The sequence below is a fragment of the Pongo abelii genome, chromosome 1 (genome assembly GCF_028885655.2).
Source record: "Pongo abelii isolate AG06213 chromosome 1, NHGRI_mPonAbe1-v2.0_pri, whole genome shotgun sequence".
NCBI lineage: Eukaryota > Metazoa > Chordata > Mammalia > Primates > Hominidae > Pongo > Pongo abelii.
In genome coordinates this window covers 174,637,683-174,663,580 of record NC_071985.2, presented here as the reverse complement: position 1 = coordinate 174,663,580, position 25,898 = coordinate 174,637,683, and the positions used below count along the sequence as shown (strand labels likewise).

The following is a 25,898-nucleotide window of genomic DNA, read 5'->3' as shown; positions in this document are numbered from 1 at the left end:
TTTCTGCCTTCTCGGAGGGCCTGGACTAACACAGATGGGGTGGGTAGGTCTGTGTGGAAGCAATGTGGGGGCCCAGGGGAGGTCCCTGAAGCCAAGGACTCGGAGCCTGGAAGGCAGATGAATGGGATACTCAGGAAGAATGCACAAGCAGCTGTCACGGGAAGCCCTGACACTCTGCTTGTTCAACTACAGGCCTCAGAGAGTCTGCTCTTTCTTGAAAGGGACAATCCTCCTTCCCTGCCAAACACCCTCCTGTCTTCCCTCCACCTACCCTCACCTAGGTCTCATCTGGAGGTCATTCTTCCAGGAAGCCTTGACATTCCACACGGGTGATGTTTCGCCTCCTTTTACCACCACAGCCCGGTTGACCAGCGCCTGTCCCATAACTGGTCTGTGCAGGGGGAGCTGTGTTTGTGCATTTAAGCCCCCACTAGTTGGGGAATCCTTGTGGTGGGTGTCAGTCTGAGCCATTCATCACTGTATCCTAGTGCCTGACACAGTAGTGCCTGGAATGCAGGTGTTGTTGAATGAATGAATACATGAATACGTGAGTGAGTGGCCTCACAGCAGATCCGCGGCTTGCCTTGTGTGACGCAGATACAGTGCCTGGACCTAGTGCCCCCCAGGGGACAAGTGGGACCAGAGAGTCTGATATGAACCTGACCTTGCTAATGAGCAGGTGGGTGGCTCTGGTCATTCTCAAATTCACTGAGCCTTAGTTTCCTTATCTGTGAAAAGCAGTGATAATGCCGAACTCCCCAAGTTGTGAGGATAACACCAAACTCTTTGCCTGAAACATATAACAAAGTGGCTGTCACTGTAACAGGAACTCAAACACATCAGGCCCTGTGGCCTGGACCCCAGCTGCCCCACTGCAGACCTATTGCACATATGTAGCAGTGCTCAAACAAAAGCAGAACGTCTGCTTTTTTGATTATATTGAAAAAATAATTACTTAGGCTTTGCCATCTGCACTACCTGCCATCTCTCTCCCCAGTCCCCGTTTTCTCTTCTCCTGATTATTAAAAACATAATAAACACATATTGCTCCCTTGCTACTATCATAGCCACTGGGGATTAAGAAATGAGCAGATGAGAGTCTTCTTTCTTAGAGCTTGTGGTCCAGTGAGAGTTCGGGAGAGAAAGAGAATAGAAACAAACATAAAAATAAATAATTGCTACTTGGTGCAGTAAAAGCCACAATAGACTAAGACTCAACTGCTGGCATGTGACAACATATATCCGAAATTTCCCAAAACATAGCCAATTTCAAATTATTTTATTATTTTTCACTAGAAGCAATTTGTTGGGCGTGATTTAATATGTTTTAATTTGTTATTATGAAATACTTCAGGCATATAAAAAGCATAGGTATAATGAACAACTGTGTACCAACCACGCAGCTTAAAATACAAAACCTGATTGCATTTTTCTTTTTCTCCCCAGTGGTAACCTCTCTCCTGAATTTGGGTTTATCTTTCATTAGCGTGTTTTTGGTTTTCTGTTTGTTTGTTTGTTTGTTTGTTTTGAGACGGAGTCTCTCTCTGTGCCCAGGCTGGAGTGCAGTGGTGCGATCTCAGCTCACTGCAACCTCCACCTCCCGGGTTCAAGTGATTCTTCTGCCTTAGCCTCCCAAGTAGCTGGTACTGCAGGCATGTGCCACCACATTCAGCTGATTTTTGTATTTTTAGTAGAGACGGGGTTTCACCATGTCGGCCAGGATGGTCTCAATCTCTTGACCTCGTGATCCACCCACCTTGGCCTCCCAAAGTGCTGGGATTACAGGCGTGAGCCACCGCACCCGGCCCTTAGTGTGTTTTTATGCTTCTGTCACATATGTACTCATCTACAAATTACATATGACATTGTTTCACAAGTTTTAAAACTTTGTATAAATGTTACATACTGTATGTATCACTCTGCAACATTTTTGTTTTTGCTCAACATTATGTTTTTGAGATGTATGCATGTTAATGCCTATATCTCTAATTCATTCATTTTGACTGCCCTATAGTATTCCACTGCATGATGATATCATAGAATTGATCTGTTTCCCAGGTGACAGAAATGTGGGTTGAAAAACAGAGTCACTGTGTCTTTCCATTAGCATTCTTCAGGAAGTAGACACCAAGATGGGATTAGCTGTGCATGAGATGTATTGGAGAAGCTCTGGTACATGACAAAGGAGAGGATCAGGAGGAGGCAGGGAGAGCCTTCAGACCATGATGTGGGTCTGAAGTGCGAGAAAGGAGAGTGGGAAAGAAGGAGGAGGAAGTAGGAAGAGCTGTGACTACAGTGCAGTTCTAAGAAAGTTTTGGCCAGGTCAACAGGGAGTCCTCATGCAATAGTCATCCATGATACCATCTCATGTGCAGCAGGAACGGCCCAGCTCTAGTGCCCCTGCTATATTCAGTTACTATGGGCCTGAAGGTGTGACAGCTGGAGCATTTGCCAGTCATGCATGCCACAGAGGACTCACTTGAAGAGTGATCCGAGTGGTACCCCTCCATAGCCGCTACACTGTATATGAGCAGAGAGGAAGCAGAAACATTCTTCCTGGCAGACCTTCTTTCATTCATTCATCCTCCATCTTATGAAAAGAAAAGTGAGATGTTAGAGAAGGTTATCACTGGACAGGGTCATTAAAGCTGGGTCCTAAGGGACTGTCTCAGGCATCATTGCTGGCCAGCAGTCACAGCAAGCCACTTTCATTTATTTCTGGTATCTATGTTGAGCTCTGCTGCCAGGAATCTGCCATCAATGATCCAAGAGGCTCCATGGTAAGGCTTTGGAATCACACAGACCTGCATTTTATTCTCATCTCAGCCATTTGGGCATTCCATAACATTGTATAAGTCTTTTCACTGATGTAGGTCTCACTTTTGTTATCTGAAAAATGAGGATAACCAGACCTATCTCAAGCAGTTGTTATAGGGATTAAAAAACATGACGTAAGCATAGAGTCTGGCACCCACAGTAGGTGCTTTAAAAAAAAAAAACAAAAACATTAATTCCTTCCCTATCCCACTATGACATTATTAGGGGAAAAGAAATCTTTTCTTAGATGTAGTAATTTTTCTCAAACTGAGAAATGTTAAAAAAACTTAGGGCCTTAGTTCTGTAAACTCCAGCTTATCTACAGCAATCGGGGTGAATCAGAATGATCTCCACTGAACCTTCTAATTCACACCCATCACTCTTTCTAAAGCAGCAATTTGTGATTAATCTCACTCTAGGGCTAAATCAGTCCCAAGCACTTCCAAGGCACTTGATAAAGAAGCTCTCTGATTTATAGCAAACACCATTATTGAGTGGTGGCAGGGAGAAGCCATTGGGGATTTGTCTTGCTGGAAACTCTCTCTGTCGGAGCCATTTCTTCCATTTTCCTGGGTAAGAGCTCAATTTATTTCAAAATAGATGGATGGAGTTCCTTGGTGAGGTAGGAGGAAGAGAGGACTTAGACAATTTTTAAAAATAACTAATAATACTTAATATTTTAAATTTGTGAAATTCTTTCAGCTTAGACATCAGGACTTGACAGAAGGCTAGGCATATAGTAGGCCTTCAATAAACGTTTGTCGAAGTGTACAATCATCTCATTTACTCTTCACAGCAGCCCCGGGAAGTACACTGAGGCCATTCTTCCCATTTGACAAAGAGGGAATTTGAGGTTGGCAGCTACGAAACAGCAAAGCTGGGACTTTCTCTTTATTTATTTATTTTTATTTTTATTTATTTATTTATTTTTGAGATGGAGTCTCACTTTGTCACCCAGGTTGGAGTGCAGTGGTGCAGTCTCGGCTCACTGCAACCTCTGCCTCCCAGGTTCAAGCGATTCTTGTGCCTCAGTCTTCCAAGCAGGTGGGATTACAGGCGTGTAGCACCACACACAGCTAATTTTTGCAGTTTTAGTAGAGATGGGGTTTTGCCATGTTTCCCAGGCTGGTCTTGAACTCCTGACCTCAAGTGATCCGCCCGCCTCGGCCTCCCAAAGTGCTGAAATTATAGGCATGAGCCACCGCATCTAGCCAGAGCTGGGACTTTCATGCAGATCCGGGCCTGATCCTTATCCTTCACCATGCCATCACCCTCAGTGGTCCAGGAGCAGCACTGTCAAACCCATTCCTGGAGCACAGATGTCTGAAGCACTGTCTCATCACCAAACTGGAAATCTGGTTAGCGAAGACTGCAGTTTCTTTTTTGCCTATTCTTTGGGCCCATGCGGTTCTATTCCAGAACACGTTTATGATACATTTGCATCTCGCACGCAGTCCATCTTCCTGACTCCTGTCTACTTAAAGCCTGGCTCTCCTTCCAGCGACCTTCATGAATGGCTGTCTTATCTTTGCTTGAGCATCTCCTATGACTGAGAGCTCCCTACTCGGCTGCCCAGTGTCAAGAGCTCTTCTTACTTGATTGAGCCAACCTACTGCCCCTGGAATGTAATTCCCCTGGACTGTAGACTTGGATCCAGGCAGAATCGTAGCAGCAAAAGCTTATTAGGCCTTCCCACTTACATGCTGTGTGACAGAGGGGAAGGGATTTAGTTTTTTTAAGTCCTGGTTTTCTCAATTATAAAATGGAACCAATACTATTTTATCAGTAGGAATACTTTTAGGTGCAAGTAAGAGAATACCCAATTAATAGTGGCATAAATAATAAAGACATTTAATATCTCACTTCACAAAAAGTTTTGAGGCAGACAGTGCCAGCATTGTCCCAGCAACCCAGTGCCACTGGAGTTCTGGGGTTCTATGTTGGTATCCCCAGGATTTCCTGGGCCATGATATCTTGACACAACACTTGGAAGGCAGGGATAAAAGACATAGGTAAAAACAAGCAAAACAGACTTTTATGTGGCCTCTCTCTTCTCAGGGATGAAAATATTCACTATCCTTGGAAAGTACTTGACTTTGCGCTCTTTCTTTTTCATCAGATCTAGCTACACACCTGTTCCTAGACCTGGCCCTGGCTTAGGTGAATAGCATTACATAATTGACTTAGACATTCATGATGTCTCGGGCAGGGAATACTGCCACCTAAACAAAATGAAGGTTTGCAGAAAAAGAAGAGGAAGAGTGGCTGTTGGCTGGTGATATGGTTTGGATCTGTGTCCCCATCCAAATCTCATGTCGAATTGTATGTAATCCCCAATCCCCTTTTTGGAGGTGGGGCCCAGTGAGAGGTAATTGGATCACGGGGCAGGTTCTGATGAGTGGTTTAGCACTATCCCCTCTGTGCTGTTCTCATGATAGTGAGTGAGTGAGTTATCACAAGATCTGGTTGTTTTAAAAGTGTGTAGCACCTCCCCACCCCTCCTGCTCCCACCATCTGAGGTGGTTTGCTCCCGTTTGCACTTCTGCCATGATTTTAAGTTCCCTGAGACCTTCCCAGAAGCTGATGCCACCATGCTTCCTGTACAGCCTGCAGAACCATGAGCCAATTAAATCTATTTTCTTTAGAAATTAGTCTCAGGTATTTCTTTTAGCAATTCAAGAACAGACTAATACAGCTGGGCAACAACAGCATTATAGTGAGTGCAAAATTGGATAATATATGCAAAGTGTTTAGTAGAGTTCCCAACACCTTCTGCTTCATAAATGTTAACTATTACTATTGCCTACTATTATCATAAAGTTTCATAAAAAGTAACCAGGGTCCCTCCGATCATCTCTTTTCCCACCTAGGACTTCTGTTCACCTTCAATTACGCCCTACCTTGATAGTCATGCTCCTTGGAAGAAAAAGACACCCTAGGTAGGGCTATCTTATTGCCTAATCCCATGGAGTGTTACTCACATGTTACTCTAGGGGAATGTACCATATGGAGGTGTGACTGTTAGCCTCAGTCCTGAATAGGAGTAAAATAGTTCTTCCTCATCTGTCTTCACTATTTCATCTTATCTGAGATGTGGCCTCCCCTTGTCCTTGGCATATTTGGTCCTGATATAACTTTATAGTTTTTATTTTGTTTTATTTTTGTCATTGGCACTTTTCATAAGTCTTGCTTAGAAACAGCCTGAATCAACCTCTTTTCAACATCATGGGTAAAAGAGGGAGAGGTGGTTCCCTTCAAGTGAGTCAGTGACCAATTGTGGCCCCTGAGCTTGACCATGGGTGCTCTATCTGTTCTTCTTAGGTCAGTGGGGATGTGGGGAGGGGGCCTCCCCAGCTCTGCTGGGACATTTGAAATAGTTCAAAGAAAGAGACCTCACCAGTAGAGGACAGAAAATCCAAGGTGGGTAATGGCTGTTATTACTTAAAGCTATTGAGTAGAAAACAAAAGACTGATGAAAACCCCTTCTTACTCTTGTCTCTTGAAGTTCTCTGCCTTACAAAAGAATCTCTTAAATAAATGGAGTCCTGGAAAGAAGTGAATCTGCTCTCAGGCTTTGGCTCCAAAACTTTCCTTTATAAATCACGTGTGGAAGTAGGTGGAGCATATACCACAAAGCGAGAGGGAAAGAGGAGCAGTCAGCAGTGGCCACTCACCATGTGCCAGGCCCCTAAAGGCATAAACCCACTGCCTTCTCAGGGTGCTCTATGGGCAGGTGTTATCGAAGATTTGTTAAGAGAGGAAGTAGTCCCAGGAAAACAAAGTAATTTAAATGACATTTCCCCGCACCACACTGTATTGTCATGCTTTACAAACCATCCAACCAGCCAGAGCCAACCTCCCAATGCTTAATGCTTCCAAATAGCATTTCATCTGAGACCCAAGAGCTTGCAAGGCCAAGTTAAGTCTTACCTGGGAGGTCTGAGTCAAGTCACTCAGACTCTGTGGGCTCAATTTCCTCATTCATAAATAACATGGGACAATTTTATCTGCCTCATAGAATTGTTGCGGGAGTCAAGCACGCTACTGCATGTCAAGTGCTTTCAGAGCTTGGTTTGTAAGAGGTCTCAATAATGAATGCTGGCCATTATTATTGCTCTTGTTACTGCTCTTATTGTTAGGGACTTGATCTTACCAAGCCCTAATGACCCCATCTCCAGAACAGTCTGACCCAAGAACGCTCTGCAGAGAAAGTCTGAGCACTGCCAAGCACACTTCCCAAGACTGGTGTGTCTTCCCAGCCTGCGTTTCCTTCACATTTCAACTCCGACAGATTTCTGTGTTCTGGATGAAGCTGTTGAGCGTTAACTCTGCAATCTGTTCTGGCTGTTCAATAAACTTCTCTTCCCGGACAAGCTGTCACATGCACGTAAATATCACTTTATGCCTGGACTTTGATTTCTGAGTCAAACTTCTACTTCATGGTGGCTATTAGGGTCATTCCCAATCCAGAGCCTAGGAATCACCAACAAAGCATCAAGCATTCCTGTGGAGTGTGGATGAAAAAGATGAGGATGCCAGAGCTCCTGCCCTCAAGGAGCTTTCAGGCCAATAGCCAGCTTGCAGCACAATGGGGTAGGTGCAGTAATAGAGCTCTTTGCATGGCCACAACATACAGGTGAGGATAAACTGAGCTTTCAAGAGGCTTAGTGACTTGCTGGATCTCACAGCTGGTAAGGAAGGCAGGATGTGAACTCAGATCTTCTGACCTTGAATCCTCAGTGGTTTCCTAAACTATAGGTTTGTGCAAAAGTAATTGCCTTTTAAAATTTGCCATTTAAAAGTAATGAAAAAAAAAAGCAATTACGTTTGCACCAACCTAATAGTTCCCCTGAGAGAAGGAGTTGGTTCATTGTGATGAGCTCAGGTCAAAGCTGGTGGCCCATGTGACTCTGGGTACCTATTAGGGTCCCAAAAGTACCCTAACCCCTGTGTTGCCAAGGGTCAACTGTATGTTCCTGAGGCTGCTGGGCCTTTTTCATGAATACCTTTTAGTTAGCTGATTGGCTCATTGCAAAGGGAGTTGGTGTGGAGAGATGAGATCATGGAAAGTTTTGGGGACTATGGAGCAGGAGAAATGCTCTAGGCATTCGAACAAAGCAAAGATCCCAAATAAATGTTTCCCACGTTGCCCTGCCAATTGCTCTCACTTCTTGTGTGTGAAGGGAAGCATATTAAAGACAGTGAAAGCCTTTGAGTCTCACAGACCTAGCTAAACTCCTGGACTACTGTGTGACCTCGGTAAAGTCACACAGTCCTGTGAACTTCCATTTTCTTATCTGTAAATTAGGAGAATAAAACATGCCTCACAGGGTTGCTGTGAAGATTAAAAGGAGAAGAAGGTTGCAGAATCTTGCCTTAATAGGGCTCGACAAATACTAATTCCCATTTTCCCAGCCCATCATCTGGCAAATGGATTGGTGATTCCAGGAAAAGACTGGCCTTATTTCTCCAGATTTCAACATTAGAATGTAGAAATTGATGGAAATCAGGAACACTCTCCAGACAAGAGCCGTAATGGATTAATAGAATTAGATTAATTATTATTAGTAGTAGTATTGAGACTGAGTCTTGCTCTGTCACTCAGGCTGGAGTGCAGTGGCACGATCTCGGCTCACTGTAACCTCTGCCTCCTGGGCTCAAGCGATTCTCCTGTCTCAGCCTCCCGAGTAAATGGATGCACCCACCACCACAAGCACACCTGGCTAATTTTTGTATTTTTAGTAGAAACAAGGTTTCACCATGTTGGCCAGGCTGGTCTCAAACTCCTGACCTCAAGTGATCCACCTGCCTCGGCCTCCCAAAGTGTTGGGATTACAGGAATGAGCCACTGTGCCTGGCCGAATTAGGTTAATTAAACACACACACACACACACACACACACATGAATCAGACTAAAACAAAACATGCCACAAATAAAAGTTTCCTTTCTTCTCACACTCAGGTAGGAAGACATCATCATCACTTCTGAGTTGTAACAGATCAGAGCCAATCTTTTGGAAGTGACCTCTCTTGACTAATAATCTCACAGCCCAGATTAAGACATGTTAGAATATATTAACAAGAATCAGCACAGTGCAGCACTTGGGATGTTCAGTAGAGCATATACACGTTACTATATTTAAACCCATAATAATTCTGGGAATTGGGCAGGGCAAATATTACTATCCTATTTTCCCAAATAAATAAATGAGACTAGTGATGTTGCCCTTAATACTTTCAAGGCTACCATAACATCAGAAAGGAATAATTTGGAAAAAACTAAACTCAATTTTCTGTGCAAAAGCAATAGTTACTTAAAAAAATACAACCTTAAGTATAGAATAACAGAATCCTTAAGTAGACCATCCACCATTTCTAACCTACAAAAATATGATTATACTTTAATATATTGGTCAAAATTAACACGTTAACTTTAATATTCTGAAGGAAGAAAAAAACAAATCTGATTTTAGACCAATGCTGCCCAGGACAAGGTCCCGGGCCTCTTGTGGTCTACGAAGATGGTATTAGGAACCTGCCAACTATGCTTAATATTTCAAAGAGCTTAACTAAACATTTTATATTTTCTCTCACATAATTAGGTCACTCAAATTAATTAAAACAACAATTTTTTTTTCTTTTTGCTGGAACTTTGGTAACACCAGAGATCACATGATGATCAAAGGCCCTGCTTGGTCTTTGATGATAACAGAGACATCCTAAGACCTGGAAACAGAGCTGCACTGTGACTTATGCCCCATGCTCAGCAGTCTCCTAAACAGCCAGTGTGGTGAGAACACCTGGGTATGGGTCTAGACTCCAACCCTTCAAGACAGAACTTAGTGGTGTAAAACCCCTTGCATGCAGAGCCAGGTAATGTAAAAGGGGGCCTTGGTGATTCAGAGGCTGGGAGCGAGCCACTGGCCTAACTTTTCTGATGGAAGTTAGGGGGCAAATTATAGATGGGTAGAACACTGACAGAGTTTTCTTCCCAGTAATGAAGTGGGAGATTTATCTCAGCTCACTACAGATTAAAGAATTCTCTAGGGTCTCATAAAAACATGTTATGAGGTGATTAACAGGAATTTCATCCCTCACATGTATACATACGCTTAAAATGGATATTTTTACCATCTGTCATAGACTATTAAAATGGGTGCTTTTAAATAAGGGAAAAGAGGTGTTGGCCCTGCTGTTCACAAGTGGAGGGTGAAGGGAAATGCATATTTTTCATCCTCACTTCCTATATGAGATTTGTTCATGGAAGTGGCAGTACATGGAGGAAGAGGATGGACTTTGGAGTCAGAAGATGGGAGGGTTTGAACCAGTTCTGCCATTGAGAGGTGAGTACTGCTGGACATACATTGACTAATATTTTTGAGCTTCAGTTTCCAGGTAAGTGGAGGTAACAGCTCCCTTTCCAAAGAATGCAGTATTGCAGAAAGAACACTGGATTACAAATCAGTGAATTCTTTAGTTCCAATCCCAGTTCAGCCATTTACTTGAATGCATACTTGGATCACTTGCCTAATTCCTCCAAGCTTTAGTTTTCTCCCGTGTGAGTAAATGATGCCATTTGTCCTTCCAATCTCATAGGCTGGTTTTGAGGATATAATTCAGTACAAAACAAGACAAAACAAACAAACAAAAACCTTGTAAATGGTAAAGCAAATATGCTAATGAAAATTTGCTATCGTATCAATATAAAATTTAAGCTACTTTTTTATCAGATTAAATGTCATTTCAGATAAAATTGTCAAGGAATCATCTTGTTTCTTTGCCTGCTGAAAGGATAAACATTAGGTTTTAATTCTAGTTCTGCCACTTACTTCGTAAGCCCCATGGTTGCATCTCTCCTACCACGCAGTAGCCATTCTGTTTGGGTGGTGTTGACTCGTACCCATCCTCAGCTTGAATGTTGGATCCTGATAGGTCCAAGCCAATCAAGATAATGCCACCCCCTGCCATGGTGATTGCTTCAAGGGTGCAGTTAGAGTGTTAAAGGCTTTGTTTCAATAGTTGGGGTGTGAGTCAGTCACACATCAAGCTGGATGTGAAAGCATGCAACCCTGGGAGCTGCTGGCAGCCATCTGGATATCACCAGGGAACAGGTGAGAAAGATTGCAAAGAAAAAAGAGCTCTTGCTCTGATAATATCATGATCCCCTGGATTAAACTGTGCCTGAAGCAGCATACTTCTGGGCTTTTGTCAGTTTGAGGCAACAAATTTTCTTGGTTGGGCTTGTGTTGGTTCCTCTGTTCTTACAGGTAAAAAAAACTTAAGAAATACACCATGTAACCTTGAGCAACTTCCGTTACCCCTCTAAACTTCAGCTTCATGATCTATAATAGGGCATAGTAGAATAGAATGCCTACCATAAATAGGGTTGCTGTGGGGTTCAACAGTGCTTGAAAAATGCTTAGCACCACACATAGTTGATATGGTTTGACTCTGTGTCCCCACCCAAATCTCCTTTCAAATTGTAATCCCCATGTGTCAAGAAAGGTAAGTGATTGAATCATGGGGGCAGTTTCCTCCATGCTGTTGTCCTGAAGTGAGTGAGTTCTCACCATATCTGATGGTTTTATGGGGCAGTTTTCCCTGCTCGTACTCACTCTCTCTTGCCTGCTACCACGTGAGACGTGCCTCTTACCCTTCCGCCATGATTGTGAGATTCCTGAGGCCTCCCCAGCCATGTGGAACTGTGAGTCAATTAAATCCCTTTTCTTTATAAATTACCCAGTCTTGGGTATGTCTTTATAGCAGTGTGAAAATGGACTAATAGTACAAAGTATGCATTTAGTATATGGTAACAATTTTTATTACATTTGCAGCTCTAGACTTTGTGTTAAATGCTTTAAGTATATCATTTCACTTGGTCATTGGTCAACCTAGGAGGATTTTTTTTTGTCCCCATTTTACAATTAAGAAATGAAGGTTAGAAAGTTTGCGTGACTTGTCCAGGGTTCCACAACTACAGAAGCAGATTTTACAGAATATGATTGTTTCTCCTTTTTTTCAATCCTTTGAACAGTTAATTATTGTACAGTGTCAATGTTAATTGAATGCCTATAATGTGCAAAGCATTATAAGTATATAGCAATAAATATACACACTGTCCTTTAGTTTTAGAGGACAGTCTCACCCTATCTGAATTATAGAAAAGATCAGGTTGAGTTTGTGTCTTGGATTTATTAGCATCATGCTCCTAACAACTAAGTTAACCAGCCTATCATCTAAATCCTATAGGCACATGAAAAGTATTGACAGGAACAAAGTAGTTCTGCAACTAAGCGTAGAACATACAGCTTATTTCCATATAAAATTTAAAGTATATATGTACATCTTGTATTTCAACTGCTATTTAATTTCTTCTAAAACACTGAGCTGAACTGTAACATTTCTTTTACATTTAATTCCACTGGTTAAAAAAAATCTTTTTCATATACTATAAAGATATTATCTTTGCTCTTTCTGACATGGTGTCAACTTATATATGTTTCTAGCAAGTCTGAACAACACAATTAGAAGTGACAATGGGATGGAAGAAAAAGTAGGTCTTTGCTACATTATTTTCCTAGGAAATCTGCAGGAAAATCTAATGCTGTGTTTTACTGTTTACCTTTAGGTGACATTCTCCAAGTGTCTTTATATGTTATGGAGTGCCTTTTACAATACTCCAATCACAAGGAGTGTAAAAAATGATTATATGGAGAACAGTTAATGTGAACCTCTTCATGACCAATGTTGTCTCGTGTGCAGATCAGGAAATTCCTTACAAGTAATGTTTAATAAGCCCTGAGAAACATAAACAGCCTCTGAACTTGTCTTCTTAACAACTAGATATTTTGTCTAAGAAGATTTAATAATGTCAGGACACATCCCAAATGAGATTTCACAGGCTTTCACAGGCAGGGGGAGAGGTTCTACTCTCCTACACTGCCTCATCTTACGCTTTTCATGCCAATTTTGATAGACGGGTCTGAGAGGAGAACCTATAAAATCAACCTACAGAAAACACAAGTGGTCCCTGATTTCATAATGATGAGATTTTTACTTATATTGAAGCCATATGTGGGGAAGCTAATGAACAACTGAGAATACTTTGTTCCTTGTCTTGATAGCTTGGTCTTAGATATCTGAGTTGTGAAAAAATGGACAGATTTGTAGTCAGATAGACTCAGCTTTGTTCTATCTAGGTGAGAGACACTGGATATATTATGTAACTTCTCCAACCCTATTTGTCATTGTAAAGTGAGAATAATAAAAACTAGCAGGGTTATGGAATAAAGATAAATACAGGGCCCAGTTCATAGTAGATTCACAATACAAAGTAGTCCCTTTCCTCTTTAATTCTCTAAGAAAATATGTATTTAATATAATGTATTTCAAGAAAAATGCCCTTCTTAGAAATATAACCTAAGCATCACTAGACTTCACTAGTTTGGGTATACAAATATTAAATAACTCATATTTCCACATTTATATAATGCAGCAATTTCTGGGCACCACTGGGGGTGTGTCTTGTGCTGCTTCTCTTGTCGTTTTCCTCCAGTCTTCTTGTTGATATCTGCTGCTCAGGAAGGTCAACTTGGGGACAGTGCCTTGCCTCAGCCTCTTTTGATGGGACAGTGCCTTGCCTTTGCCTCTTTTTCTTCTCTGGGAACCCAAGATTCCCAAACGGTAATCTCATGGAGCAACCAAATGACATAACCTTCTGTTAAGACTTCAGTGCACCAGGAACACGCTGTGTCTCTGTGGAAATGCCCTCTCCCCCAATTCTGTTTTTTGCTTTGTCATCTGAACCACAAACTGTACTTCTTTTGCCTCCCTATGAAAATGGCTTCTGCCAGTAGCATTTTCTCCAGTCATCCACAGGTGAAGACAAGGAAATTCTCTATCCTGAGGCCCCCTTTTCCACATAATTCCAACCCAATGCAAACTATTTCCTGCAAACAGATACCTTCAGACTGTTTCCCACTTCATCATAATGACCCAGACTTAGAAATCCAGTTTAGGCTCAGTTGAAACCTTCTCTACAATAAAAACTACTGTATGGGCTCATTTCTCATCCACTAGCGGTCTGCCTTCTAAATCAAAAGCAAGTAGAAGACAGAGTAAAATGTGTAATATAAATTTATTCTGTGACATTTTCCTCATTGAAGATATTTTAACATAGATTAAAATACATCAATATTTCATGAAAAATAAATTCTAGAAGAATTTAGATAATATCTGTAATGTACATGATTTGACCCTGAATATCCTTTTTTTTTCACTTCAAACATCATTTTTTAAAAAGTAACATAAAATGATAAGGACTGCAACATTCTTCATATATCTTGTGTCTCATAAATTTTAATTCAACTGCCAGTTCTTTTCTCAACTATGTATGTTAATGGTATTTGCTCCTGTTTTTGAATGGGAAGAGTATCCATTTTCTGTTTCTTCATGATATTTAGGTCTTCTTTCTCTGATTCTTCAAGAAAATGCTTCATGCTGAGTTTGAATAGTAATCGAGGGTCTGGATTAGACAGTGGTGGACAATTACACATCTCTCTAATTTTGAGAGCCTATAAAGAAATAATAAAATAAAAAAATACTATATATATACATCAACGTATTCAGATTGTTTCAGTAATCCCTAATATGCTCCACGTAAAACAAAGAATGCATTCTGTATTTTTTAAATAAAAGGTATCTTGATTATAACACATAAAAGAGAACCACTGAAAAATCTACAGTGAACAGTTGTTTTCATGATTTGGTCAAATAGTATTATTTTAAAAAACAACAACAATAGTATTAATAATCTGTAACAACTGCCCAAATGCTGTTTTGAGGGTAAACAAATCTTAGAGATACCTCTATGGTTTCAGTTAAACTCTAGCAGACCTGAGAATCATTCAGATTTAAAAAGGCTCTATGAGAGATTTTTTTCAAGAAAAACTGCAGAACATAGATGACTAAATATACTGAAAAAAGATATACATAACTGATACAGTCTTGGGTAAAATTGATGATAATAACCTAGCGATATGGTTTGGATATGTCTCCACCCAAATCTCATCTTGAATTGCAGTTCCCATAATTCCTACATGTCATGGGAGGTAATTGAATCATGGAGGCGGGTGTTTCCCGTGCTGTTCTCATGATAGTGATTAAGTCTCACGAGATCTGATGGTTTTATAAAGGGCAGTTCCCCCTGCATATGCTCTCTTGACTGCCACCATGTAAGACATGACTTTTCTCCTCATTTGCCTTCCACCATGATTGTGAGGCCACCCCCAGCCATATGGAACTGTAAGTCAATTAAACCTCTTTTCTTCATAAATTACCTAGTCTCAGGTATGTTTCATTAGCAGCATGAGAATGGACTAATATACCTAGAAAAGTAAACAAATCAAAATCATGACAATTTTTAACTCCAGGAAAAATAAAACATTGCAAAGGAAGGAAAAGTAATCACAGTGTACTATGGGGCTCAGCTATGACTAGTGCTTACAGTTTAAAATACCAAATCTTGATGAAACCAAAAAGTACAATTTCATCATACTGAGAAGGGGAGAGCTGCATGTGTGTGCACATGCACAGGGTGTGACACTGGAAAGAGAGGGCTTACGTCTCATCCTGTAAGGTGGAAAATAATTAAGGCCCAAAATTGAAGTTAGAATGTAGCAACATAAGCATGTTATTTAGACACAATGGGAAATACTAAAAGAATCGTCCAATAGAATTGGAAATAGTTACCCCTGAAACTGATAGCAGGGTCGAGGGACTGGCTGCTGATTTAAGTAACTAGCCTTAGAACTATTTAACTCTTCAAAGTGGGTATATGGATAATTTTAAGATATAAGAACCAAAATAATTTTTAAGGATAAATGGTCTTAATATTTAGGAGTTTTAAAAGAAAGACATTTAGGGGAAAAAGCTAATTCAGCTTTTTACTACTTCTGGCTTTCTGATACTGATGTGTCTTAAGGCAAGTAAATAAGGCAGTAAAGGAGACAGTGTTTGAGGGACTGGTAAAATCTTAGAAAGACTATCCAGGCAAGGCCTCACTGATAGGATAATGACTTTGGGGGTCAAGAGGGGGACAGACCTGAAGGACATGAGGAAAGAGACCATGTGGCAACCTAGGGAAAAACCATTCCAAGAGGGAGCTGCAAGCACAAGGGAGATGGGAGTGTGCCTGGGGTGTTCTGGAACAGTGAAGAAGCAGGTACAGCTGAGTGGAGCAGGGTGGAGGGTAGGAGCAGATTATGTAGGACCTCACAGGTCATGCTAAGGATTTTAAGTTTTACTCTAAACAGCCTGCCTCTAATATTTGTGGGGTCCATGGAAAGAATGAAAATGGAGGCCCAGATACCACGTCTCTAAACACCTAAAAGCAGTAAGTCAAGCTAATACACTACTACATAAAATCTGTTCTACTCTCCTACTTTGAGGAATACACATTCGAAATTACCTGGAAGTCCAGGTACAAAATTAGAATTCTTGAATTTCAGAACATGTAAGATTGCAGGGAGCTTACTGTGTAGCTTTTGCCACTAGCCTGCCATCTGCCCCCTCTCCCAGCCCTAGTTTATCTGTCACTGTAAAGGGCCTTGTGTGCATGTGTTCAAGGAAGAGGTCCAGATGGGCCCTGAAAGCAGGCTCAAACATGTCTGGTCAAGGAATTCCATTATTCCAGATACCCTGAGTTGGGTGTGGTAGGGGCACAGGTTCTTGTATGCTAACATTTCATTGAGTCCCACAGGAGAGAGGGACTTGTAGTCAGATGCGAGCCAGATAGATGTCCTCTAAGTGAATGCGGTCAGGGCAGAAGCTTGGGTCTAGGAGCACTTCTAGCTCTGATGAGGCTCTGAGTTACCAAGGTAAGCTGGAGAGTTTGAAAAAACATTACTTAACGTGAAATTCTTCAGTGGCAGTGGCCATGTCTTATTTTTCTTTGTATTTCACGGCAGATTTAAGATTTCCTTATATCTACTGAGTGTTAAGTAAATGTTTAAGTAAACTGAATTGACATAACAAGAAAATGTTTCCCAACTATAGCACTTACAGCACTTAAGTAAACAGAAAGTCAGACCCTCAGCTAAATGGTGACCTACTGTCCAAACTGGGATACCTTTGAGAATGAAATAAGATGCTAGCGAGATTTGCACTGAGACATCAGGCATGAGCCATGACTGTCTCTGCAAAATTGGGACATACGGTCACTCTTGCATTAGCTCCTTTACAACCCTGTTAATTTTCTTTCCCAAGTGAGAAGTTTACCTGTCATGGCTGCTATATCAGTGTAGCGCCTGTGTTTAAGCACTGCCATGGCATCAGTAAAGGGGAAGAGTATGGAGTCCAGCAGGTAACAACTGGCACAGCTGAGTGTGGCAATGAGAGATGCAAAGCAACAAAGAGAGGAATAGGATGCCATCCCCTATGATCTTTGTGTATTCAGTAAAAACTCTTCTCCTTTCCTTAAATTCTCTTATTCAGTCTTTTTAATACAACAAATATTTGGAACACCACAGTGAGTAAGGTGCTAGGTACACATTGGTCAGAATAGTCATGGTCCCTGCCCTCATGTAATTTACTTTGTATTTCTCCGTTACTGGGCATTAGAACTGTTCCCACAGTTGTGTCTATTTGGCTTTTATGTATTACCCTGCTATAAAAACTTTTCTTTAAAAAAATCTTATTTTCTCACCTCCATTTGGAGATATGTGAAGTCTAACACCCAAAATAGAATGATCTGATCAAAGAGTAAGCACAAGTAGATTATACTTTTTGTTATATAGGACCAAACTGCTTTCTACCAGAAAGGCTTTATCAACCTTTAATGTCACCAGCAATACAGGCATACTTGAGTTACTCACAGTTATTCACATAAGATTTCATGACTTTTATCTAGAAAACTGCATAATTTCAAACCTCAGAATCCTTAGAAAATATCAGCTCAATTTTACAGATGAGGAAACTGAGTCTCAGAGAAGTTAAATGCCAGGCAAGCAACAAAAAGCTGGCTTGGTAAATGTTTTTAACAGCATTATTTGCTAAAACTTGGAAATAGCCAAGATGTCCTTCGATAGGTGAATGCATAAACTGTGGGATATCCAGACAAAAGAATATTATTCAGATCTAAGAAGAAATTAGCTATCAAGCCATGAAAAGATATGAGGAACCTTAAACGCATATTGCGAAGAGAAAAAAGCCAATCTGAAAGGCTACATGATTCCAACTATATGATATTCTGGAAAAGGCACAACTATGGAGACAGTAAAAGATCAGTGGTTGCCAGGGCTGGGGGAGGGAGGAATGAGTAGGCACAGAGTGTATTTTTATGGCAGTGAAACTACTCTGCATGATGTTATAATGGTGGATACATGTCATTATACATTTGTCAAAATGCACTGAATGTACACCACCAAGAGTGAACCCTAATGGACTTTTTGGGTGATAATGATGGGTCAACATAGGTTCATCAATTGTAACTAATATTATCACTCTGGCATGGGATTTTGATGGTATGGGAGGCTGTGAGTATGCGGGGACAGATATATAAGGGAAATCTCTATACCTTCTACTCAACCTAAAAGTTGAAGCTTTAGAGTCTAAAAATAAAACAGAGTCTACTACTAAAAAAAAAAAAAAAAAAAAAAAAAAGCTGGCCTGGAAGTAAAAAAGCTGGGTTTAGAACCTGTTTTGTTTTTACTGCTTTTGCCCTACATGCTTTTTGTGCTCATGCTTTTTTGCACCACATGATATTTCTTCAGTAATTTTTTTACTGAATAAATGTACTTTGGAGATGTCTGAGCTAGGTTTCTTTAATTGCTAGAAGCACTATATGTTTGTTCTTCATACAGGTTTTCTATCGCTACTTCTTGTGTGAACTGTTTCTCCTCCCCAACTATCTATCAAGCAGAATCCTGTTATGACCATACATATTTCTATCAAATCTTCATCTACTTTGCATAGTAAGATTCTATTGGATGTCTTGGTAACTTATTTTTTCTTTTATCCTTTCCTTTCCATATTCATTTTATACATTTCAGGGTGCCAATGTCTTTTTATTTTTATAAATTCTAATCTATCTTATTAAATATACCTTCATCTCTTCAAAAGTGAGCAAAATTTTCCTACCATATAGCTAGAATATGTCTTTCCACTTCCTTTACTTTGTTTTCTGTGTTTAACTCCATGCACTGCACATAATAGGCACTTAACAAACGCATGCTAAATTTTAAACAAACATTTATAGAACACCAGCTATGAATAAATCATTACGATAAATGTCATAGAGAAAACACTCTTCGGAGTTTACGGTTTAAGAAAAAGCAGGAATGTATTTTAATAGCAAGAATATATGGTTCTGAGAATCCTGAGGAAGATTTGAAGTTAAATATAGAATTAGCCAGCCTAAAGACTACAACTATAAGTGAAAGAAACTAACATCTACTGTTCACTTTCTATGTGCCTTTCACTGTGTGAGGTATTTTACACATCTAAATTGACACTGGAATTTGAACCACTTTTCAAATTTTGGGCCTGGCATAAAATACTTATCACTAAAGTGTCTATGCCAAAGAGAGGGGGACAAGGGAGAGAAGGCAGCAGGACCTTTACAGAAATGCACAAGTATGTACATCCAACATCTAGGAGATATTGCTATCCTGATTTCACATATGAAGAAAACTAAAGGTTGGATTAGGTAACTTTCTCCAAGTTAGATGGCTCAGTCAGAATTAAAACCCAAGACTCCTAAGACCACTGTTATCTTTATATTACTATTTCCTGTGACCATCTTTCTCCCGTTACCGACTATTAATTTCCTACATGCTAAATTTCTATAAGGGAGTGGAAGTACTGTTCAATTCTACTGCCAATTTTTATATTTTTCACCCATTATTATATCGCTCATCCTGCCTATTATTACACATCATGCAATCATTTAACAAATATTCACTAAGCATCTCAACTTGTCATTGGTACTATGGATACAGCAATGTACAAAGGCCTTACACACTAGGGTAAAAGCCAATAAACAAACAAGGTAATTTTAGTTAAGTACATGAAGAAACTAAAGAGTGAGGTGTGTTGGACGGACAATGAGTACATGGAAGGGAAGCGATTTAACATTATGGGATCAGAGAAAGCCTTCCCAGGACAGTGACATTTGCCTAAAGAACTGAGGGAAGAATGTTTCAGACAGAGAAATCAGCAAGTAGAGGAGCTATAAGGAGGACACTAGCTTAATGGGGAACATACACTTGTCATGTATGTTTCCTGGACCAAGGAAAGCCTAAGGAAAGGGGCATGTGGTGAAGTTGGAGAGTTAGGCAGTGGCCAAATTACGTGCCTGGAAGACATAGGAAGAGTCTGGATTTTTATTCTAAGTTAGATGAGAAGCCACTAGCGGGTTTTAACCAAGGAAAGGACATTACAATGATCACTCTGGCTACATACTGAAAATACGTTGTTAGGAGTTGAGGTGAAACGTGACATCGTGAGGTGAAAAGTGACAACAGGAAATGACTGCGGTAACTTGGGAGGAGATAATGGTGACTTTTACTAGGAAAGGAGCAGTGGCGAAGTTGAGAAGGGCACAGATTCTTAATGTACTTGTTGAAGCAGTCAAGAAGATTTTTTCATGAATAGGATACAGAAGTGAAGTAAAGAGGAACTGAAGATGAGTCCTAAATTTCCTCTTCTGTTTTAATAGCTTTTCTTTTATGATGCTGCTCATGCATCTGAGGATAAATAACTTGCTCACAGTAAATAATTACTGTAATATAATATCATATTGTCAATTAATGACCCCAGCCCATAAATTCTTTTAAAGTTATTGTTTTTATCAAATTGTCAAAACAAAATCATTTATGCTCGTAAAATGAATCAGAAACTTAATAACATACCTTTCTACATTTTGAAAATAGAACTAATTAGTAACTACGCAATTATTCTCTGAACTTTTGAAAAAATTCTCCAAATTAAATCCCATCAGGGCTAGGCATCCTTTTCTTTGCTAATTTATTATGACTCTATGGGTTCTAACACAATTTTTTAAATTTGATTTATTTATACCTTACTTCTTTCTAAAATTAATTTGAGAAGCTTCATTCTAGCTATAATTTCTACTCCTAGCTGCATCCACTCTGGCAATTCCCCTCCCCGCTCAACACACATACACTTTAATTACCTCTGATTTTGACCTGAGCTATTAATTAACATCATCTAACTAAAAATAACATTCTCTCAAATATTTTAGTTTTCTTGCATGTTACCGTACCTCTTCTCCTGATCCTATTTACATTTTAATCTTTGTCTAACTAATCTAATGATTATGACTTTGACTAAATTTCCCAAAGAATCAACTACTGTCATTTTGCTTATTTCTGCTTAATTTTATTAATTATATTTTCCCTATTTGAGACATTTATAGTTCTATATTTCTTTTCTCTTTTTCTAATATAGACATTTAAACTGATAAAATTTTCTTTAAATACAGATTTAGTAAAAACTCATGAAAATATAACTACATCATTATAAAGTTCATTGATTACAAGGCATCCTCTTATTGTCTATAGATTTCTCTCTAGCTTTACATGTGCGGAATTTTAATTTTCATGTGGTTATCCATCTTTGAATTTTTGTTATATTAATTTTACTATACTATGTTCTGATGATTGGAACCATAACTTTTTGTTTTATTTATTTATTTATTATTTCAATAGGTTTTTGGGTAACAGGCAGTGTTCGGTTACATGGAAAAGTTCTTAAATGGTGACTTCTGAGATTCTGGTACACCCATCACTCAAGCAGTGTACACTGTACCCAATGTGTAGTCTTTTTTTTTGAGACGGAGTTTCATTCTTGAAGCTCACACTGGAGTGCAACGGTGCGATCTCAGCTCACCGCAACCTCTGCCTCCCAGGTTCAAGCAATTCTCCTGCATCAGCCTCCCGAGTAGCTGGGATTACAGGCATGAGCCACCATGCCACGCTAATTTTTGTATTTTTAGTAGAGACAGGGTTTCTCCACGTTGGTCAGGCTGGTCTTGAACTCCCGACCTCAGGTATCTCCTGCCTCGGCCTCCCAAAGTGCTGGGATTACAGGTGTGAGTCACCGCGCCCAGCCCCAGTGTGTAGTCTTTTACCCTTACCCCCTTCTCACTATTTCCCCTGAGCCCCCAAAGTCCACTGTATACTTCTCATGCCTTTGCATCCTCATAGCTTAGCTCCCACTTATGAGTGAGAACATAACATTTTTATATTATGTACCGATATTTTTGTCCAAGTTTTATGATCAATATTTTCATGAAAGATGTGTATTTGAAAATATACTCCTGGTGGAGCCAAGATGGCTGAATAGGAACAGCTCCAGTCTACAGCTCCCAGCGTCAGCGACGCAGAAGATGAATTATTTCTGCATTTCCAACTGAGGTACCGGGTGCATCTCACTGGGGATTGTTGGCCAGTGGGTGCAGGACAGTCGGTGCAGCGCACTGAGCATGAGCCAAAGTAGGGCAAGGCATCGCCTCACCCGGGAAATGCAATGGGTCAGGGAATTCCCTTTCCTAGCCAAGGAAAGGGGTAACAGACGGCACCTGGAAAATTGGGTCACTCCCACCCTAATACTGCGCTTTTCCGACGGTCTTAGCAAACGGCACACCAGGAGATTATATCCCGCGCCTGGCTCAAAGGGTCCTATGCCCACAGAGCCTCGCTCATTACTAGCACAGCAGTCTGAGATCAAACTGCAAGGGGGCAGCAAGGCTGGGGGAGGGGCGCCTGCCATTGCCGAGGCTTGAGTAGGTAAACAAAGCAGGTGGGAAGCTCAAACTGGGTGGAGCCCACTGCAGCTCAAGGAGGCCCACCTGCCTCTGTAGACCCCACCTCTGGGGGTAGGGCATAGCCAAACAAAAGGTAGCAGAAACCTCTGCAGACTTAAATGTCCCTGTCTGACAGCTTTGAAGAGAGTAGTGGTTCTCCCAGCATGCAGCTTGAGATCTGAGAACGGACAGACTGCCTCCTCAAGTGGGTCCCTGACCCCCGAGTAGCCTAACTGGGAGGCACCCCCCAGTAGGGGCAGACTGACACCTCACATGGCCGGGTACTCCTCTGAGACAAAACTTCCAGAGGAATGATGAGGCAGCAACATTGGCTGTTTACCAATATCCGCTGTTCTGCAGCCTCTGCTGCTGATACCCAGGCAAATGGTCTGGAGTGGTCCTCCAGCAAACTCCAACAGACCTGCAGCTGAGGGTCCTGACTGTTAGAAGGAAAACTAACAAACACAAAGGACATCCACACCAAAACTCCATCTGTACGTTACCATCATCAAAGACCAAAGGTAGATAAAACCATAAAGATGGGGAAAAAACAGAGCAGAAAAACTGAAAATTCTAAAAATCAGAGCACCTCTCCTCCTCCAAAGGAACGCAGCTCCTCACCAGCAACGGAACAAAGCTGGACGGAGAATGACTTTGATGAGTTGAGAGAAGAATGCTTCAGACGATCAAACTACTCTGAGCTAAAGGAGGAAGTTCGAACCCATGGCAAAGAAGTTAAAAATCTTGAAAAAAGATTAGACGAATGACTAACTAGAATAACCAATGCAGAGAAGTCCTTAAAGGAACTGATGGAGCTGAAAACCATGGCACGAGAACTATGTGACGAATGCACAAGCCTCAGTAGCCAATTCGATCAACTGGAAGAAAAGGTATCAGCGATGGAAGATCAAATGAATGAAATGAAGTGACATGAGAAGTTTAGCGAAAAAAGAATAAAAAGAAACGAACAAAGCCTCCAAGAAATATGGGACTATGTGAGAAGACCAAATCTACATCTGATTGGTGTACCTGAAAGTGACGGGGAGAATGGAACCAAGTTGGAAAACACTCTGCAGGATATTATCCAGGAGAACTTCCCCAGTCTAGCAAGGCAGGCCAACATTCAAATTCAGGAGATACAGAGAACACCACAAAGATACTCCTCGAGAAGAGCAACTCCAAGACACATAATTATCAGATTCACCAAAGTGGAAATGAAGGAAAAAATGTTAAGGGCAGCTAGAGAGAAAGGTCGGGTTACCCACAAAGGGAAGCCCATCAGACTAACAGCGGATCTCTCAGCAGAAACTCTACGAGCCAGAAGAGAGTGGGGGCCAATATTCAACATTCTTTTTTTTTTTTGAGACAGAGTCTTGCTCTTGCCCAGGCTGGAGTGCAGTGGCGCGATCTTGGCTCACGGCAAGCTCTGCCTCCTGGGTTCACACCATTCTCCTGCCTCAGCCTCCTGAGTAGCTGGGACTACAGGCACCCGCTACCATGCCTGGCTAATTTTTTTGTATTTTTAGTAGAGACGGGGTTTCACCCTGTTAGCCGGGATGGTCTCAATCTCCTGACCTCGTGATCTGCCCACTACAGCCTCCCAAAGTGCTGGGATTACAGGCGTGAGCCACTTCACTCGGCCCTTCAACATACTTAAAGAAAAGAATTTTCAACCAAGAATTTCATATCCAGCCAAACTAAGCTTCATAAGTGAAGGAGAAATAAAATCCTTTACAGACAAGCAAATGCTGAGAGATTTTGTCACTACCAGGCCTGCCCTAAAAGAGCTCCTGAAGGAAGCACTAAACATGGAAAGGAACAATCGGTACCAGCCACTGCAAAAACAAGCCAAATTGTAAAGACCATCAAGGCTACCAGAGGTACAAAGAGGAGCTGGTACCATTCCTTCTGAAACTATTCCAATCAACAGAAAAAGAGAGAATCCTCCCTAACTCATTGTATGAGGCCAGCATCATCCTGATACCAAAGCCTGGCAGAGACACAACAAAAAAAGAGAATTTTAGACCAATATCCCTGATGAACATCAATGCAAAAATCCTCAATAAAATACTGGCAAACCAAATCCAGCAGCACATCAAAAAGCTTATCCACCATGATCAAGTGGGCTTCATCCCTGGGATGCAAGGCTGGTTCAACATATGCAAATCAATAAACGTAATCCAGCATATAAACAGAACCAACGATAAAAACCACATGATTATCTCAATAGATGCAGAAAAGGCCTTTGACAAAATTCAGCAGCCCTTCATACTAAAAACTCTCAATAAATTAGGTATTGATGGGACGTATCTCAAAATAATAAGAGCTATTTATGACAAACCCACAGCCAATATCATACTGAATGGCCAAAAACTGGAAGCATTCCCTTTGAAAACTGGCACAAGACAGGAATGCCCTCTCTCACCACTCCTATTCAACACAGTGTTGGAAGTTCTGGCCAGGGCAATCAGGCAAGAGAAAGAAATAAAGGGTATTCAATTAGGAAAAGAGGAAGTCAAATTGTCCCTGTTTGCAGATAACATGATTGTATATTTAGAAAACCCCATCGTCTCAGCCCCAAATCTCCTTAAGCTGATAAGCAACTTCAGCAAAGTCTCAGGATACAAAATCAATGTGGAAAAATCACAAGCGTTCTTATACACCAATAACAGAAAAACAGAGAGCCAAATCATGAGTGAACTCCCATTCACAATTGCTTCAAAGAAAATAAAATACCTAGGAATCCAACTTACAAGGGATGTGAAGGACCTCTTCAAGGAGAACTACAAACCACTGCTCAAGGAAATAAAAGAGGATACAAACAAATGGAAGAACACTCCATGCTCATGGGTAGGAAAAATCAATATGGTGAAAATAGCCATACCGCCCAAGGTAATTTATAGATTCAATGCCATCCCCATCAAGCTACCAATGACTTTCTTCACAGAATTGGAAAAAACTACTTTAAAGTTCATATGGAACCAAATAAGAGCCCGCATTGCCAAGTCAATCCTAAGCCAAAAGAACACAGCTGGAGGCATCACGCTACCTGACTTCAAACTATACTACAAGGCTACAGTAACCAAAACAGCATGGTACTGGTACCAAAACAGAGATATAGACCATTGGAACAGAACAGAGCCCTCAGAAATAATGCCCCATGTCTATAACTATCTGATCTTTGACAAACCTGAGAAAAACAAGCAATGGGGAAAGGATTCCCTCTTTAATAAATGGTGCTGGGAAAACTGGCTAG

The 25,898-nt window shown here is 40.8% G+C and overlaps 1 protein-coding gene across 5 annotated transcripts in view; it reads right to left on the bottom strand.

Moving 5' to 3' along the window:
• OMA1 (OMA1 zinc metallopeptidase) overlaps positions 1 to 25,898 on the bottom strand; it is a 282,334-nt gene that overhangs the window by 201,420 nt on the left and 55,016 nt on the right. For 4 of the 5 annotated variants that reach the window (XM_009249734.4, XM_009249729.4, XM_009249738.4 and 1 more), the window contains exon 9: positions 13,936 to 14,390. The exons of the other annotated variant lie outside the window; for it this stretch is intronic. In XM_009249734.4, coding sequence (XP_009248009.2) covers positions 14,181 to 14,390 — 210 coding nt within the window. In that variant the 3' untranslated portion in view covers positions 13,936 to 14,180. Of the gene's footprint in view, positions 1 to 13,935; positions 14,391 to 25,898 lie in introns of those variants that run through there. 5 annotated transcript variants of the gene reach the window in all.